Source organism: Aptenodytes patagonicus, chromosome 1, assembly GCF_965638725.1.
Source record: "Aptenodytes patagonicus chromosome 1, bAptPat1.pri.cur, whole genome shotgun sequence".
In the NCBI taxonomy this organism is placed as follows: Eukaryota; Metazoa; Chordata; class Aves; order Sphenisciformes; family Spheniscidae; genus Aptenodytes; species Aptenodytes patagonicus.
Window position 1 is genome coordinate 90,808,800 of NC_134949.1, and position 19,208 is coordinate 90,828,007.

General features: G+C 44.0%; 1 protein-coding gene across 1 annotated transcript; it reads right to left on the bottom strand.

The window, feature by feature from the left end:
• Positions 1-1,644: 1,644 nt before the first annotated feature.
• Positions 1,645-18,539, bottom strand: MAB21L3 (mab-21 like 3). The gene is made up of 6 exons (XM_076328816.1): positions 18,492-18,539; positions 13,916-14,056; positions 8,801-9,092; positions 5,758-5,939; positions 4,774-4,968; positions 1,645-1,901 (listed from the first exon to the last, which is right to left on the bottom strand). Exons 1-6 carry the CDS (start codon positions 18,537-18,539, stop codon positions 1,668-1,670), a joined length of 1,092 nt encoding a protein of 363 aa, XP_076184931.1. The 3' UTR covers positions 1,645-1,667.
• Positions 18,540-19,208: the final 669 nt, after the last annotated feature.

The window sequence follows — 19,208 nt, forward strand, 5'->3', positions numbered from 1 at the left end:
AGGGACACTATCAAAACCTTAGTAAAATCCAGAAAAACTACATCCACCACCTTCCCTTCATCCACGAGGCAGGTGACCTTATCTTAGAAGGATATCAAATTGGTTAAACAGGACTTTCCCTTTGTGAACCCATGTTGACTGTGCCTGATGATTGCATTATTCTTTAAATGCCTTTCAGTAGTACCCAGTCTGACCTTCTCCATAATTTTTCCAGGAACTGCGGTTAGACTAACAGGTCTGTAGTTCCCTGGGTTCTTTCCTCACGCCCTTTTGGTAGACTGGAATAACATTGGCTAGCTTCCAGTCAGCAGGGACCTCCCCAGACTCCCAAGACCTTTGGTAGATGATCGAGAGGGGTCCTGCTGTAACATCAGCTAGCTCCTTCAGTACCCTGGGGTGAATCCCATCAAGCCCCATGGACTTGTGAACATACTCCTGCATACAAAATCAAGCCAGAAAGCAGAGTCTGTGCTAAAGATGCATGGTTAGGCCACAATTTGACACAAGGGGGAGATGCTCTGCCATGGATGGTCATTTGCAGGCCATCTACTACAGCAGCTCCCTGGAGTATGGGCTGCAAATCCTATCTGTGTCACCTCCCTTGGCAAAGGAGATACTTTCCTGCGCAGATGTAAGGAAAAAAAAAAAAAAGCCCACTTTGGTTTAGTTTCAGTGATTTAATAACATTAAGACCAACATTCTTTATACTCATTCTAGAACTCTGTTCTTTTGAAACACTAAAACTGATTTTCTTTTTAAACTTCCATAATGTTAAAAGCACTGGGGGTTTTGAAGCTAACAGCCTTTGAAAAATATTCTCCTTCTGTACACCACTCAGAAATATGTGGGTGCTAACAACTAGGGAAAGACCTGCACTTCCTCCAGCCTGCTGGATGGAGCCAGGGGTGGGAGCGAAATCTGCTCTGGCAAAGCCCCCTGGTTGTATGGCACTAACACAACTGGCAAAGGCAAACATGAAGAAAACATATTTGAAGCAACTGGAAGAAAAATGGAAGTGGAGGAGAGAAAAATGAGGAGGAGGCAAAAACCACCGTTCCTCCACTTGCTTCCCTTGAGCTATTCAACACTAGCAGCATGGTTATCTTCATACTGGAGCAGGATCCCATTTAATTGGAGATGGAGGCATCGAAGTGCCTCTGAGAAAGCTTCCAGCTTCAGTACACTTCAGAAATGTTCCTCTGCTCTTCTGCAGAGCTGGCCTGTGAGGTAAGCAGGAAATTAAACCCACTGACCTTGTGAGAAAGGGGGACGCAGCAACAATATATGTGCTAGGTTACACAGCTGGTAGGCAGCAGAGTGAGATGTCTTTGCACCATCTTTCTGCTTAGGTGCCACAAGACTAGAGACAGAGAACAAGGCAGTTGCCTGGTCTGACTGACAGAGAAAGTTGGGTTTCACTGGCTGTAGCTTCCAGGCAGGCTGTCACTGCTGAAAGCAAATTAGATCAGCTGGGCATCAAGCGATACCTCCCATCAGTTTTCACCGCCCACTGCTGCCAGCTTGACACTTCTCTTTCACACTGCATGTGCCAACTGTTTTACAAAGCCAGCTGCAACATCTACTGGAAGGACACGAAGAACAACCACAGGCGGGGAGAGGAGGTGGGGGATCAGCTCAGGGTTGGGGTGAGGAGGCCTTTTCCTGCCTTAGTCCAGGCAGAAGACAGGGTTCTCCAAGAAGACTGCGAGCTTCCTGGCCACCAGGTCCAGGTCACTGGTATTGGTGTATTTGAGCAGATTGGTGTTCTTGACAAAGTAATGCTTGAGGAAGTGCTGGCTTACACACTTGTGCAGCTTCTGCACCAGCCTTAGAAAGGCTTCGGGGAAGCAGCGCCAATCCTTGGTGCGTGGGTATTTTTCACACGTCCAGAATAGCACTGTCTGCAAGAAGCAGATGGGAGAGAAGAGGTGTTAGAGGTTCTGTCAAGGGCTCACACAGCTTCCTAAGGCAGTTTTAGTACGGGTAAATGTCTGACAGCCTTGGAAATCAGAGACACTCGCACTGCTATCTCCCTGTGTTAACATTTCTGCGACAGAGGGATCACAACTAAAGCCTCCTCTGGGGATCAGGCGGAGCAACTCTGATGTGCCCTGTTAGGATCTCTTCCCAGAGGAGCCCTTCTCCATTGACTGGGCCAGGAGCCCAAGGAAAATGGTCTTGATAAAATAATCTTAGCCTCTTTACCATCCTCCAACAGGAGCCTCTGTAGAAATGCCAGGCATTTTAGGCTGTAGAAAACGGCCTATTATAAAAGCGTAGAAGCCAGTAGGTGCAAGGAGGGAGAGAAGAATAATCAGATTAACATAATTATTTGTTAGCTTCAGCTGTATTTGTGCTGAAGATGTGCACAGATCTGCATCCCAAACAGATTGAGATTCCAAGCAACTATTGCAGGTGCAGGGCATGCTTTCTGGTCAAGTGCAGCCTTTTTTTTTCTGACACTTGATACTTACAGCATGTGCTATGTTCTATTCCCCCGAGTTTATTTTATGTGATTTTACATTCAAGAAATCCATAGTTAAAATAACAAAATGCATATGATTATTGCTCTTATAGTATTATTTTTACACTGCTCGTGTTGCATTTTTCAGACTTTCCTATGACTGAGAATTTTCTTGAGGTACTTACACTTACTGTACCAAAAAAGCCATACCGACTGCCTTGGTCAACCTGAAATCAGTTTTTAAAGTACAGTCACCCATCTTGGGTTCAATAATTCTACTAAGTTCCTTACTGTCCTCTGAATCCCAATTTTATTTTGCAGATTCAGTGACCCAAAAAGAGATCCACAGACGCCATGAGACGTGGTTGAACTACAGCCTTCAACTCCTCTGTTTCTTCAGACGTAGAATTTCATTAAAATAAGCCACACTCTTCCGGATTGCCTGGTTTAGTTTTTTCCTCCGGTAGGCCTTGCAATAGTTGTATTGCTGACAAATTTCTTCCCAGACAGCTTTTCAAATGTGAACAATTTTTTTTCACAGCTGCAATAACCACAAAGACTTTTTTTTAATGTTGCCAGGGAACAAAAGATGTAGTGAGGAATTCAAGCTGTAACTCTGCAAGAGCTACTCCTTGGAGACTTGCAGAGCAGTTACCTTTCATCACACTAAAACTACTTCAGCAAGATCCACAGGCAGCAGTGGCAATGAAGTTTCTGGAGACAAGGAAAATAACGCTGCTCTTCCACTCAGGTGACAAACAGGTGATATATCCCCAGCATTTACTGAACCATCCCTAACTGCCAGCTGTCTACCGGAGGCATAGAATTGGCTTTCAAAATGTACCTAGGTCTTTCGGACTTCCTGATCTTGAACTTCATTCCTATGGAGGCAAGCATAATGAGCGCGCTTACTCAGTCCTCTAAGGCTTTCACAGCTTCTGGGGGAAGGATTTTCTCTGTCATAGAGGGCCTTTTTCATGTGGAGTCTTGTTTAATAATAATTGTTGGATACCTCTGACAGGGGAAACCTGATAATGTGAAGAAACCTAACACTAAGCCTCCGCTCAACTGCTGGTTTATCCGCTGTTTCTCTCTCTTGTTTTTCTTTTCTTTTCTTTTTTTTTCTTTTTTAAATGTAAGTAATGTTGAAGCATTCCTCCTGTCTGGTAAACCAATCCTCTCTTGCAGTAAAAGCCTGAAGTACAGTCACAGTAAAGAACTGAAGAGCTTCTAAAGAGCTTTTTATTTTGATCAAGAGTCCATGCAACAGCACTTCCTGGACCTCTTCTCCTTCAGCCAGAGAAAGAGATAGTTACTAACGATTAAATGGTTTTCCACTTTCTCCTACCTATGACAGTTTTTCCACCAAGTTGTTCTTACAGGCACCGAGAGGTCTTGCATTCTGCTAAGCTATAACCAGCCTCGTCAACAATTTTTTACTCTATCTTGACTTAGATTAGCCCCATGACTATAACAGCATTTGATGGTCGCAACCTTTTCTTTAGGAGAAATCTTGGCATTGCATCTGGCTTTGGACACCAAAAGATCAGTAACTACTGTGGAAGCCTGGTGGCTTGAGGCTTCAAGGTAGGAGAAGAACAGCCTCTCCCTGGCAGCTCCAGGAGGATGGAGGCCCAGAAAACAGGATTGCTCTACTGTCTGATAAATGGTGCTGCCTGTGGTCCATCAGTGTCCGCAGCTGTCAGATGTGGGGACACAGTCATAGCAGAGCCTTCTGTCTCTTCTTCACAAATGTTGTTTGAAGCCATCTTGAATCCTGAAGTACGTGCAGGGAGGATGCTACCACCCCTTTACCTCTTTCTTCCCTTCCCGCCCCAGGTGAATCAACACCAGAACTGTCAGTTTGCACCTCATTCATGAAATAATGCTCACCTAAGAGAATTTTGTTTGGTGCACATCCACAAAGACAAATGCACAATTTTCCTCCAGATAGATAGATGGATATGGGTGGCTGGGATAGTCAAAAAGCAGGAGGTAACTGTGCAATTAAAGACAGTATTACAATGCCTGTGTGAAGTCAAAACAGAGCAGGGGCCTCAACTCTAACATTATTTATGTTGCTGCAATCATAATGTTCCTACAGGCTTTACTTTCTTGTTGAAGTTTGGAACATGTATTTACTGAACTTCTTGCCACTGTAAAGCATGAAACAGTACTGCAGTTTTGACAGTTACCTTAGAAGTTACATAGACGCTACAGTGATTCACGCCATGATATTTTGACATTACTGGATGGAAGCCCCTGCAACAGATACTGAGACCATGTCTTGGTATCACGGTGATGCCTACCTGAAGGTGATAAGCTGTGATGACAGGCTTATTTCCAGCACACCAGACATCCTCCTTCATCTGCCTCAAGACCCTGAAGCACTTCATGCGACAACCACCATCTTCATCAAGTCCCTCCATGAGTATATGCTCAGCACGGGAGAAGCACAGCTGCCAGTGATAATTGGAGCGGGCCAAAAGGTCGAAACCAAGCGACTATGGAGAAAAGGGGAGTGTGACACCAGATCAGAGGCAAACTTCTCTGAGCAATGCAGAGAGATGTTACAAAAAGGATGTGTGACATCTCTCAAAGTGTATTCTGAACAGGGCTAGCAGAGGCAGCAAACATGGGTCGTGCTCCCATCCTAATTCCTAGTCAAATGACTGTGCAATTTGTTTTGGTTCCTCATGTGCTAACATCAGTTACTCCCAGGAGATCCAGCTCTAGAGCCACCAGGTGCAGTACCAGCAGTGCTACTAAAGCAGAGGCACAGCTCTGCAGGCACTTTGCCATGGAGCAGCAGGTCGTGCATGAGAGGGGAGCAGGACTGGAAGGAATACCTGGACCTGCAGGAACATGGCATCTGGGGCCGAGCTGGACTGCCAGAATCCAGACATGAGCTTTGTAGGGAAAGATGGGATTAGGCAGGAGGGAAAACTGCACGATAACAGCCCATTTGCAGAAGGCTTACATGAGGCAGAGCAGAACAGCAAGAATGATGCATGTCAGCCCTGAGCTACACAGGCAGAGCTGTGTGCGAGAGACTTACGCAATAAACAGTTAACTCAGTTTTTCTTCCATAGAATTCATCACCGTTAGGGGGAAAAAAAAATCCAAATAAAATCTGACAGAATACTTGGAAATATCGCTTCTCTAGAGAATACACCTTCCAACCATGCTGTTGTCTGCCATGCAGTCCTTCAGTTGGGAAACCACCTTCAGCACTGTCAGACACCTGTGAAGTAAATTCTGGCACAGTTAATAGTGCTTTTTACATGGTTCACCTTGATGCACTGCACTTTTTCCTGGGAAGGCCAACGCTTAAGGCAACGAGGCCACCGGGCTTTCTCGGGCCAGCAAGTTGGAATCTCCACAGCAGGGACCAGCTCCACCTCAACCTGGGATTCTGACGTCTCCACAGCCACCCGGACCACTGAGCTGAAGCTCTCCAGCACCGTCACTTTACCTGTGAAAGAACAGCAAGAGAAGAAAATAAAGAGGAAAAGGTCCTTTTCCACAAGCCAAGCAAAGGGCTGTCTGGGGCCCTGCAGTTCTACTGTTCTATCTTAACACTTTCTCTTCAGTGCCATAAGCAGAATACAAGAAAAAAGTTATCATCTTAATCTACCCTGGGGAATGAGGACAGGAAGAAGATGAAGGAACAACTAAGTTCTCAATTTTACACTCAGTTACCTTGCTTTTGTTTTCCTCTATGGGTCCTCTTAAATCCTAGGACCAGCTTCTTAAAAATACAGATAGACAACTGGTGCAACCTAACATTTCTAATGGTACAGTACAACAAGGAGATCACTGCAGATTAGAGGGGACCAGATGAACACTCCATATCTAAAGATCTCCTTATTCCTTCAGAGAACCCATGATCAGACCAAATGACTTACCCTTGCCGGTCATTCAGAATGTTTTGTGGGGTATCCATAAATTTTGTTTCTGGAGATGCATTTGCACAGAAGACAGTGACAGAATTTATGTCCTGTTGTGCAGAGCAGTCATACAAAAAGGGCTAACTGCTTGCCTTACTGGGACTGCTGACTGTCAAAGAGAGTTAGTTCCGTGGTGATTTGGAGGAAAGAAGTTTCCTCAGTGAAAGAAGAGTGGCTCATCTTCAGGAACAACGTGCTCTAAGAGAGCAGAAAGGAATGAAAGCTGCAACTAATGGACTTAGTGAGATGTTTCCTGTTGGTCCAGCTGTGTTCATGGAAGAAGTTTCTGTCCCCAGCTTTCCCTGTCACTCTGGCAGGATCACTGTCCCTTCAAGTTTGCCATTTGAGCCAATTGCGTGATCATGCTCTAACCTACTGAAGTAAAAGACGGAACAGATTACCATAAGCAAGTTAAATAGTAGTGTCTTAACCCACCTCATTTTGACTGGCATGGGCTAAGGAGCAATTCCACAAGGAGCCCACACAACAGACTTGAAGGAACAGTGATGAACATCATCTACCCTTACAGAGGAAATACCTGCCTATTTCCAATGGTAATTTAGCACCTGCTCCAGGAAGCACAGGGGTGAATTAACTTGCAAATAGCGGAGTCCATACCAACCAGAACTTTATAACCCTCAGTAAAATCTGCATGTTATTTCCCTACTGAGCCAAGCCTGGCACCAAAACAGGAACTGTACTGCTCCCAAGCCCTCAGCAGGGATCCCTAGCAGCTGAAAAGCATTAGAGCAATTGCTGTGTCAGCATGTAAATACATTCACAGTATTTCCAAAAACGTTGCAATTATGCTACCTATTTTTCCACCAATGAAAAGTGAGACAGCTCGAAAACTGCTTTTGCTGGTGCTCAAAGAATTAAAAACCAGGGAAACAATGAAATTAGGGAAATTTTTTTGTAACTTTAGTTGTAGTGTGAGATGAAGGAAGTTCATTCTTCACAGAAACAAAGAAAGATGGTAATTACTCCTCCTGACTTCATCTTAGCTCATCTCCTCTGTGTCAATCTCCTCCCAGCTGACCTTACAAAAAAGGCATCAGAATCATAAGCCCAAATGTCGCTCCCTGAGTCCCTTGGAAGTACCTTTCCTGTCTCAACAACTTGATGTACTGCCACTAGACACAATGGCAGGTTTTCACTTCAACACAATGACTTTCACATAAATAAAGCCTCAGATGCAAGCCCATTCCATCTGGTCTTTTCTGTGAGCCTCAATGGTGAAATTTCATTCCCATCAACCTTTCCATTTCTATGATAACAAATATTTCCTGGAAGAATGCAATGATCTAGCTGAGCTTGACTTTTAACAATTTTTCTCCTGTGACTAAAATTAAGATTGCAATTGGATGAGTGAAAATGGCTCCTATTTCTCTGGAATACAGCAGACCCATATCAGGCTGCTGATGAGTAACGTCATCCTGGAAACATGCTATGAGAAGAGGCGCCACAGTCTCGATCTGATCATGTCACAGTATCTTAATGTGAAAAGATGGACATAGACTATTTAGCTTGGACCAAGCCAAGTGTTCATTAGCTGAAGTCTATAACACACCTCTAGGATGCTAAGAATTAAGCATGAGGGTCACTGTTTAGGCAGCATCTTGCTACAGATGTTGCAGCTATGAAGTCATGTTGCATGCACCACTGATTGCATTATGTCAATGATCAGCACTTCCAGTATAAATAGCCACAGGAAATAAACAGGCACTTTGGATTGCTCACAGAGGGATCAGCAACACTACTGAAAGCAAACTTCCTGAGTCCAGTTCTGCTGAACAGGACTGGAGTAGCCTGGGTGCTGGGGAAAAGAGTACTTGTCCAACAGACCTTGCTTAAGTAGAAGTCCTTCTACTTAGTTCCCACCACCCCATGCTGGAAAGCTATGGGCAGCTAAGGTTTCCCCGGAGCATTATCTACCCTATAAACATCTTCAAGCACTTTCTCCTCTGACTTAGGCACCTTCCCTGTATCCAATTTTCCTATAATATCTTCCTCGCTAGTCTAGATACATTGCGGCTGCTGTAGTATAAAAAAGATTTTTCCTAAACAAATTCCTAAATGTCCTGAAAATCTGTGTTACATCTTGGCTGAAGTGTGAGGGTGATGTTGCTGGAGACCCTACTCAAATTCCTAAGAAAGGAGACACATCTTGGGTATGAAGAGGCCAAGAACTACCTAATTCTATCCTCAATGCAGGTCTACATGCATCACTGAAATGGGCTAAAGGGTCCCTGATTTTGGAGGGGCTTGTTGCTTTTTAACTTCTGATCATGTCAACCAAACAAACACTTTGTGTGTGTGATGGTTTCCCCTCTATCAGCTGCAGAAGTCAGCCAGTTCCCCTTATACCTGTCCCCACTAAACTCACTGGAGAGGTTACAGGAGGTAATCGACTTCTCCACCAGCTCCCGGAAGACGATAAGGACTTTGGCTGGAACCAGATCACCTTCGATGTTCACATCCGTCTCATGCCACTGCTGATGGCTTTTTGAGAACTGCTCCACCTCTAGCCATTGATGCAGTTCCTCAGGGTCCCGCACGGAGGAGAGGAGCTTGGCTCCATGCACGGTGTAATAACGCCAGTGCCGTACCTGGCATTCCCTGTACCCGGTCAGGCCACGCAGAGGGACTGTGATGAGGAATTGGCTGGGTGCTAAGACCTAGGAGAGTGCAGAGAGATTGAGAGAGGAGACAAGGGCAGATCCATGAGCCTGGAGTAAGGAAAAGAGGGTTAAGGAAGTAATAGGTAAAACTGGGGGCTTTGGAGAGAAGGAAAAGCCATGGTATGATGGGAGCAATTGATTACAGCCAGGACCTGTTCCATGCCTGTCTGAGGGTTACTTTGGAGGTATGCAGACTAAAAGGAAATTGCCTTAGAAGGAGTCTGATGTGACAGCCATGGACCATAGAAGACAAGAGTGCACTGACTGATTTGCCGCCACACCTGCCATGGTTTCCCCCATTCCTTTTATTTCTAGCGTGCAGTTGCAGGAGATGTAATAACTAGCAGCTTCCAAGGAGCAGGAAAATATCAGAGAGCATGTTTTGAGATCCAGCAAAGGGAAACAAAACAGTGCAAGTCATTACCTCAGAATTGTTACTAGAGATAAGCCTAGAGTTCAATAGTAGTAATAACTATGGCAAAAAGTGCAGTTTTCTGATCTCTTTCAAAGTCCACTACAGACATTAGTAAAATAAGGCTACGGCCCATTCATTTTACAAGTGTTTCACTCTGCATGACTGTCCTTTAAGAGACAGAGACATGAGGCAAGTGACATGCCTGAGCCTACATAGGCAGTGGCACTCTCAGAAATAAACCCAGGTCTTGGCCAGCTGTACTGTATGAACCTGCATCTCCTGCTGAGCGGAAGCCAGAAACCCTGTAAGGATGGAAACAGTAACCAATGGACAACAAACCCTCAAATAGGATTGTTTGCAAGCCAATTAATTGGCCTCACTGGGGGAATGGCCGTTTTCCAATAAAACCAGTGCTGAATCAGTATTTGCAAAGCGTAAATAAGGTGACACAAATACCATGAAACCTCACACTGGCCCAGGGCATAGCCAGACATCTCCAAACACTAGTTTGGAAGCATCTGGCGGTTGTGGCTCCAGGTATTCAGAGAGGGTGTTCAAACTCCTTCAGACTTTTACCGTGTTGACTCAGAAGCTTTTCAACCCCACTTGCTACCAAGCCTAGCTTACATTGGGATTAATAAGGTGAAGCTGCTGCACAAGCAGGATGTGAAGTGACAGCTGTTGCTGCAAGGTGGTTACCTCGAGGTGAATGAAATGCCCTTGTCACTCTCCTGTAATAATCCAAAACATTCTGGCGGCATTCCTGGTAGCTCAGCTGATTTAAAATATTACCGCAGAGGTGCCAGGGTCCTGAGGGCAATAACAGGCTTTGATGGCCCTGAACAGCCTTTCCGGGGCTTCTACCCACACCTTCTGCCCGTGGGCCTGGGACCCCCATTTCAGCTCAGCGCTGGGCTATGTCGTAGGAGTGCTGGTCTCCAGCTGTGTGACCGCTATGCCTGCTCCTGGCCATAGACCTTGTTGTCCTACCTGCAGACTGCCTTCCCAGCCTGACCTCAGACCTACCTGGCCACTATGGACTTGCCTGGCAATCAATAGACTGCATCTGACCGTGGTTACTGTCATTGGGCCTGATCCTGACCCCGATGAGTGCACCTGGCTTGACCTCAGACCTGCCTTATCAGCACAGACTTGCCTGACGATCCAGACTCTCAGCTGAGCCCAGCTGTCCTCCCTAGGTCTGCCTTGCTTGGGGACCATGGGGCAGGTGCTGCCATGTTGTCATGCTCACCTCCTGGCTCCCTCTCCCACAGGGAGCAGCTGGTCTTCTCTGCTCTCTGGCAAGAGGTTTGAAATACAAAAGATGGCCAGCAAGAAGCACAGAAATGGCAAAGGAAACACCAGAAAGCCCTTCTTTTGTCAAATATAAATCACCTAAAGGCAGGAGGATACCGCAAGGATGACATTGCAGACCAAGCTGATCTGCACAAGTCAGGTTTGGTACGGCTGAGAAATCCTGTGAGCAGCTCAGAAATGAACTGCTAGGCTCCATAAGGAAAAAATACAATAGCTGTCATGCAGTTACTGCTCATCTCACTGCCTCGGCCGCATTTGCAGATAAACAACCATTCCTTCCCATACCAAGATTCTGACTTGTACGCACTGGCACCCAACAGATTTTAAAGGGAGGAGCTGCAGGTGTTACGCGAGTGCCTTCAAATAGAAGTCACAAGGCTCCTCCACCTGGGGCTTACCAGGAAACACCAGAAATCACAAGGCTGGGGACGGCACTGTAAAGCTGGGCAGCTGGTGTCCTCTTGGCCTAAACAAATCCCAGTCCCACACCTATGCTCTGTCACATGATGGTCTTACGTGCCATATGCTGACCACGGGCCCCAGCAAGTCACAGGCTTGAACAAGAGCCTCAAATTCTGGGGTGTGTAACTTATGGCCAACTCTGCCATATTAAAAACCTGCCTGCAGTATGCTGGGCGAATTAAATACAGCCTCATTCTTGTGATCCTGGCCAGGATACCCCAGGGAGGCAGAAGCATTAGGTTAGAAATAAAACATTTTGAGAAAAAAAGCAAGTCTTTTGCGGAGAGGATGAAATAGTCACGGGAGGATCGGTTAGGCGGGTGAAGCTGTCTGGAGAAGAGGGTGGGCGAGGAGGAAGCAGGCACATGGACCGGCGGGCACCAGGTGGCAGGAAGGCTTTGTACCTGGATGGATGAGTGGAATGGGCGCTTCCCCCGAAGCATAGCTGACCACTTGGCCAGTAAAGCTGGCTGATCCTGAGAGAAGCAGAAAGGAAAACAAGAAGTACACAGAACAGAGAGAAAGCATGTGCCAGGTCATTCCTTCACAGGGCAAAGCTGCAAGCTTCCTTCGAGCCTATTTGTTAAAGGAAAAATCCCCCTCCACCCCCACGCCATGATGACAGAGTTAAACACTTGGCAATGCTGTTGGGCAGTGCTGTACTAGGAATTACTCTGGACGCTAACCTGCTCATTATGCCTTACTGAAGCCTCCACAGCCTTTGCATCAGCCCTGCACAGTTGACAGCTGCAAAAATGGTGGGCCGCAACTAAAAACAAATGTTTGAAAGTTTTAAAAATAAAATATTCCATTTTGTCCATCTGAATTTTATTTCAAGTTTTTTATTAAAGATTTTGACTTTTTGTCCCCTGGGTTACAGAAAAACATTGACTATCTAAAGACTCTTCTTCCATATTCCCCACCCAGCCCTGCATATTTAGAAGGAGGCTTGTAGCTTCTCAACAAATCTAGACTCCACACCATGTTAAATTAAGTCCTTTCAATCAGAAGCTGAAAGTTCTGAAAAGTTCCTGTAAATTTAATTGACAGGAAAAAAGATGTTGCAAATTAAACACAGAATAGTTAATACATTGGCTTTCCCTTGACACAAGTCTCCTCTATGTTGAGTTATGTCAGCAGCAATATTAAATATTCTATTTTTTGGAAGCAGAACAGCCCAAGCCAAAAAAAAATTATTATTAACCCACTCTTTGCTGCCCCATACCTACAGGACAGTTACCCAGGCCCTCCTAGTGTGACTATCACAGATTTATAGCACTGGGTTCAGTTAAGTATGAATAACAAATCTGTTACTTTTTAAGAAAATAAATTTTGGGGATTCCTTAAGCAGAGGTTGTTCAGATCAGCCTACCGTAATACCAAATTACTGCTCAGAATAGACTGCCTTGGTTTTGTTCTGCTTTGTTCTCCAGAACAGCAATTTTACCTTGACCCTGATCTTGTCAGACTTCATTAGCCAAGCAGGTTTGTTCCAGCATGAGAGGTGGATGGCAGACTATGGCACTAAGGAACACGTGGACCAGGATGTGGCACCCTCTTACATCAGTGTGGTCACTCCTACTGGCAAAGCCAGATGCCCTGGGATACGCAAAATTCCAGAAAAGATATAAATCTGAATGTTTTTGTTCCCAGAGCCATAGCCACGTTTCAGACTGGATGATTATATTCTGCCTCCACCTCCATATCCTTTCAGCAGCTTGATACACACAGTGTTCTCCCCTTTCAATCCTAGACAGCTGCAAAAGTTGCCTCATGCTTTTATATGTTTGGTGGTGTTGTGGTTTAACCCGGCAGGCAGCCGGGTTTTGATCCATAACTGGCTGCATTTTAGTGTAAGGGTTGACATAGCTAGAGTATGTAAACTACTTCAGATGAAAAAGATCATTTCCATCTGAAGTTGCCATTGCTATGATTGTTTCTTATATCCTTACACTAGTTATTCTTGTGTTAAGTAGTCACAGAAAATAACCGGTCTTCTCCTGTCACAGCTGGGATAGAACATTATTATTTTGGTGTTTGATGGTCTAAAATGGGGAGGCATTCAACTTCTCCCACCAATAAGCATATTTCTTCCCAGTAAAAAAGAAGTTCCAATCTGTGACCAAGAGAAAAACCATATTTTTCTGAAAAGGAGCTTTCTAATGTTCATAGCGGAAGAAGGATTTTTGATTTTTTTTTTCCTTTTTTTAGTGAGTTGACAGGTTTTCCACCTGTGAAAAATATGAGTCATAGCTCATGAAGGCGTAAGCATTTTTTTCCTCTTATGTTACTGCTGTACAAGTTTTTCTTTCTGTCTCCCAAAGAGCTTTGGCTTCTGCTTGCAGATTGACAGCTCTGGCAATAGACTCTGTGTAAAAGCAGCAGCTGTAAAAAGAGGCTCTGTCTGATTTACCCAGCCCTCTCTGATGCTCCTCTAGTTGTAAGATGTCCATGAGTGAGTCCCTGTGACCCAGACAGTCACTAGAACTTCCACAGTGAAGTGTCAATGCATCATCTGTGGCGTTTTGGGTGAGGTATGTGTCCAAACAGACACTTATACAATGGAAAAATCACTTACTGACTGCCTACAAGCTGCCAGAGAGTATGCTAGAGCTCTTGTTCATACCTTAATATTCTCATTGTGAATGCCAGAGTTGGAGATAGCCTGGAATCGCGTGGCCTTATCGCTGATTTCCACGGTCAGTTGCTGTATGATTTTCTGCACCTCCTCCACTGCTTTGGAAACCAGATAATGTCGCTGTTCCACCTGTCAGTTCCAAGAAAGACACTTCATATTACAGGTAACTGCAGTCGTTGCCTCCAGCGGAAAACAGACAATCGACTTAAAGCATCCTGAAACATTTGTGCCTGTGCTGCTCTGGGAATAAAACTTACCATTCCCTGTATGTTACAACCAACTTACCGTGAAGCAGAGCTCTTGCTTGTGAACACCGAAGGGCTAATACTCCAGACTGCCGAGAATTAATTGATATTTCCATGCCAATACCATTGGATGGAAGGGAAGGAGTTCATTTCATGGATAAATTTGCTATCGACCGGCTACAGTCTCATTCTTTACCCATTTTGATGCAGAATACCCAGCTATTCCCATGAATATACTTGCCATTCTCAGAGCCAGGATATGTTTCATTCGAAGAGCTGACAAGACTTCAAGAATCACAGATACTCTGTGCATTAGCATTTAGATGCCTACATAATATGTTGAAAGTATCCATACTCTCTTCATATCTGAAGTACAGATGAGAGTCCATTCCTAGATGGTGAGAAGGTCTCTTTCCACAGGTAGTCCCACTGGGGACTAAGTGTTTGTGTGACTTGATGGATAGTCCTTCAATTCAAGCAGTAGTAGCATAATTATTTATTAACAATTATTTCAATGGAAGGCCTGAGTCTTGGAAGGACTGAGACGAAGTATGGACAACTCAGAAAAATACAGATGAACCTGAACCTTCACATACTACTAAAAATGATTAGAGCATAAGGGGATGGTGAAAATCTGAACAAGAAGATTCAACAGGAGGAACATGGAGGAACCATGTTAGTAAAGGACATTTAAATATTTCCCAAAAATCCTTACGTATTTACCAAAGTGAGGAGGAGATTCAGCTACTGTTAATGACGTTCATGAAAATATTCCTCATTACTTATTCATCCAGAATTACCTACGCAGGGTGAGATATGATGACCGTTTACTGCACTTTTTTTGCATACTAATGCTTTATCTTATTTGGTTGAAATTCTTGCTTCAATTTCTTCTTGTTTTTTCTTTTTCCTCATCACATTCTACTAAATCTCATTGGAGGCAAGAACAAAATTCAGAAACAGATGAGAGGTTTGAAAGGACTAGATCAGAACATGAAAACCCACCTGAAGCTAGAATTAAAACCCCAGTTGGGCTATTTGCAGGCATGAAACAAGAGTGTTTAGATCATTAACAGCTTGGCTAAAGTGAACGATCAAGCATAATTGCCACAGTCAAACATAATTGCTACAGTCTTCTGTTATTATCAAAGACCAAAGCAAAAGGAAGCAAAAGCATAAGGAAGAAATTTTTTACAATGAGGGTGGTGAGGCACTGGAACAAGTTGCCCAGAGAAATTGTGGATGCCCCGTCCCTGGAAGTGTTCAAAGTCAGATTGGATGGGGGTTTGAGCAACCTGGTCTAGTGAAAGATGTTCCTGCCCATGGCAGGGGGGTTGGACTAGGGCGATCTTTAAAGGTCCCTTCCAACCCAAACCATTCTGTGATTCTATTCTAAAACTCCTGTGTCCTGCTTGCTCAGCATCTGCTTCAGCATCTAAGCAACACTCTTCTCCCTTTTAGAAAATACCACTGACAATCACTTCATTAAAAGTCCGTTTGGACACTGTTATGTCAAATGCTGAACTGTCAGTCAAAACACTCGAGTGTGTTGAAATGTATCCCCAAGCCCTGGGAGGTGACAAATAGCTACACATCTTCACAACAACGGACCATACAATGGACTAAAAAGGACTAGTGCTTGCCTAAGATCAATTAACCAATGAAGAGCAATTGACTACTGAACTTGAAGATGAGCAGAGTTTGAATACCTCCCCCCCAGCCAACAAAGTTAACGGTATTTTTACTAAGCCTGAATAGTTTTTGCAAGTGGAAAATACATCAGACAGCAGCATCATATTCCCTTCGCTGGCTCTCATCTACCCTTGACATCCTGATTCTTTGCTATGTTAACAACACATAGTTCCTTATGTTTATATAATACCCTTTAATTTCCCTAGTAATTCACTCTCCTCCTCATTCCAATTCATCCTTGTTCTCTGAGACAGTTTTTAGCTAGCTTACATGTACTTTTTTTTTTTTTAAAGAAAATTTATACTGAAAAATTTTAGCCCATGTTCATTTTCGCCTCCTCATCTCAGCTTTCATTTATGGCACTTCCGCATCTGTAGCTATAGCTATTTTCTCCGCCATGTTTTTGCTCATCCAGAAGAACTCCTTAGAGCAGTCCAATAAGTTTGACTTGCTCAACAAGACACCTAATGGTTTCTCCAACAAGCAAATGGTATGAGTGGTAGAGAAAGTTGCCCACCTGTAAGAGCTTTTAGACACAAACCCCAGACTTTTTCTGTTGAAAGTATACAATCACTGTGGGTCAGCTCAAGCAGAGGTCTAAGAGCGCCCCTGTACGCACTGCTTATGCTACGTTCTCTCTAAGGGGCACCTGCTAGAAACACTTTCTGCCATCTCCAGCATCCTGGGAGAATCCATCCAACCCAGCCTGGCCTCATTTAATTGTGCCTTCATCACCTACTGGCTAGGCTACAGCAGTTGTCATGAAATCTTTAAGAGAGTATAGACTCCAAAAAAAACTATTAAGGGAGGTATCACTAAACACCTCTTTCTGCATGTATTCCTCATCACTGGGGCAGGGGTAAAAGAACAAAGGGCATGTGACAGATGATGCTAACTGTTGCTAACCACAATTAGCTCCCTAATCACGCTATTGGAAGATATAACCTTCCTACAGAAGGGAAGGCATAAAAATCAGAAGACAGAACATGAGTGAGTGAATGCAGCGTCTGAAGAGCCAAGGCATTTATCTAAGGTGTCTTTAGTGCCAGCACAGACATGTTGGGCGAAGAGACAGAATAAGCTCTTTGTTGGACAGCCACTTCTACCACCTACTGGCATTCCCCTTACCACATCTTAACTTTGGAAATCATGACAAAACAAATGCACAAAACCAGAACAATAAGGTCAATTAAGGTTTTATTATGGAGGAAGGAAGCAGGACTAGGATTTACTGGGGATTGTTAAGAACATTTGGGTTTGTTCTTATTTACCCAGTCACATCCACTCCATATGCACTTGAGTTTTTCCTTTGCTGAGTGGCTTAAGGAAGAAATCTTTGGTATTATAGAGATTCATTGCACCAGGTGGTTGACCTATTTTCAAAAACAGGCAGCATTTGACAAGCAGAACTGGGGCTGCCTGAAGGTTAGGCAGCCTCACTTGGACAGGATACTCAGGAGCAGGCAGAAACTAGGAATCCAGCCATGGAAGGCTCTAGAAAACAGACTTTCAGTAGAACCTAAAATATTGGCAACTATGAGCCTCACTTAAATACACTCTGCATCTGTTCTTTGTACCTATGGCAGTCATATGAGCATCTTCCTGTGCATGGCTTCCCTCTGTTCCCTCCTTTGTAGCTCCGCTTTATATATCTTCAGAGAAGTGTCCACTATTATAGCTCACTGAACAGATTCTCATGAAATGATTTTCCAGTGCACAACACTGCATGGCTTAAAATGAAAGTTCTCACAGAAATACACCTACTTGTCACCAAAACATTTCCATAGAGAAAACAAACTTTTCTTACCAGCCCCTTCACGGTACTAGAATATTTCATCCTTTACAGAAAAGAAAGCCTTCAGTTTTCCATTTTGAAATGATTTTTCACTTTAGCGTCTTGCATTTTGTTGGGGAAAGCAGCCTATAAAATAGGAACTAGCTAAGTACTGTGATGAAACGTGTCAGCTTTAAAAAATGTTATGGCTCACTTAGTTACTTTTATTAAACAGTATTGTTTCATTGTGATTTTATTCTGTTTTACTTCATTTCATAATGGGAAAAAAAAAATTGAGTGCTGGAATATCTCATAAAGTAGAAAACGTGGTTCCAGCCTGCATGTGCTAGTGAGGCATGTTATTTTAATCACGGTATATAGATAAGTATCCTTAGCTGAGGTGACAAACCGATGGGTGAATTCTAACAATATCTGTCTCTCTCTCTAGTTCCTACATGCAACTTTCTTAGAGGCAATGCCTGGTGTGGTTTCAGTCTTGTTTCTGCCAAGCCAAGACCACTGGATAAGGAGAGAGGCAAGGACCTTTCCTTAGATTAAATGCTGACAATTACAGCTAGTCTCACATTTGGAATTCCAGATCGGGAGGAAAAATTCAGGACATCTGCAGAAGAGGACAAGCACCTTGAAAAAATTAGGCTACCAGCTGAGATCCCTGATAACATTCTGCAACAGAAACCTAGAAATCTCATTAGAAATACAGTTCTCATGAAACTTCACCCAGTCTTGTCTCAGAAATGAAGACAGCAGGCAAGCAACGAACTGTCAAGTTTGGCACACTTCAGAATCAACACCTAGTGTGAGAGACAGAAAATCTGGACAGATAAAGCCTTACCTTGCTCTGGATGTAGATTTCTACATCTTCATCTGCAAACGGTTTCATGGCAAGATGGTCTTCGCTGCTCTCTAAAGTGTGAATTCACTCTTCACCTGCCTCTGGAAGTAGAGGGACACTCAGAGCGAGCTACTCAGAGCCTTCTTGCCCTGTGAAGCTCAGGTCACCTAATTCCTCTGTGGATGAAGAAGAGGAGAGAGAAGCAAGGAAGTATGCTTGTTTTTTAAAAAAAATTTTCTGGTCTGAGTTACAATGGTGACATCCAGCTGCTTTGGAAAACTAGCTCCAATTATTTTCTAAGTTCAATCATTATGATTCATCTTATTACTTTTAAATGGTGGGTCTTGCATGCAGGCACACACAAAAGTATCCCAGCTACTGCTCTGTCTCAGGGCAGATCTGGAAGTGCCTTTCAGATTGCACTGCAGATTCAATGTGCTCGTGCACAGCATTATTATTCTGTGTGCCACAAGTACTTCCCTGCTTCACTAGCCCTACACTAAACCATTTGTTAAAGACTCTCAGCTATCCCTTGTTGACTTCAATCCACCCACTTTCCGTCTGAAACTGCATGGGTATTTTTACACTCAGATCATTCATTTGGGTTGCAAGTCTGCAGCCTCTGCTCCCCTCTCCTTATATCTCCTCTCTCTCTCCGGCTGTATTGACAGTAAATATCCTGCAGCCTGTCCCCTCCTGTAGCTTGCTTTGCTTTCT

Bases quoted from the DNA above. Each gene is read 5' to 3' on its own strand.
- MAB21L3 (XM_076328816.1), bottom strand. From the start codon at position 18,539: ATGAAACCGTTTGCAGATGAAGATGTAGAAATCTACATCCAGAGCAAG. The intron at 14,057-18,491 runs GTAAGGCTTTAT...TGGAACTGACAG, and splicing joins AAATCTACATCCAGAGCAAG to GTGGAACAGCGACATTATCT. The intron at 9,093-13,915 runs GTATGAACAAGA...GCACTCTCCTAG, and splicing joins TTCACAATGAGAATATTAAG to GTCTTAGCACCCAGCCAATT.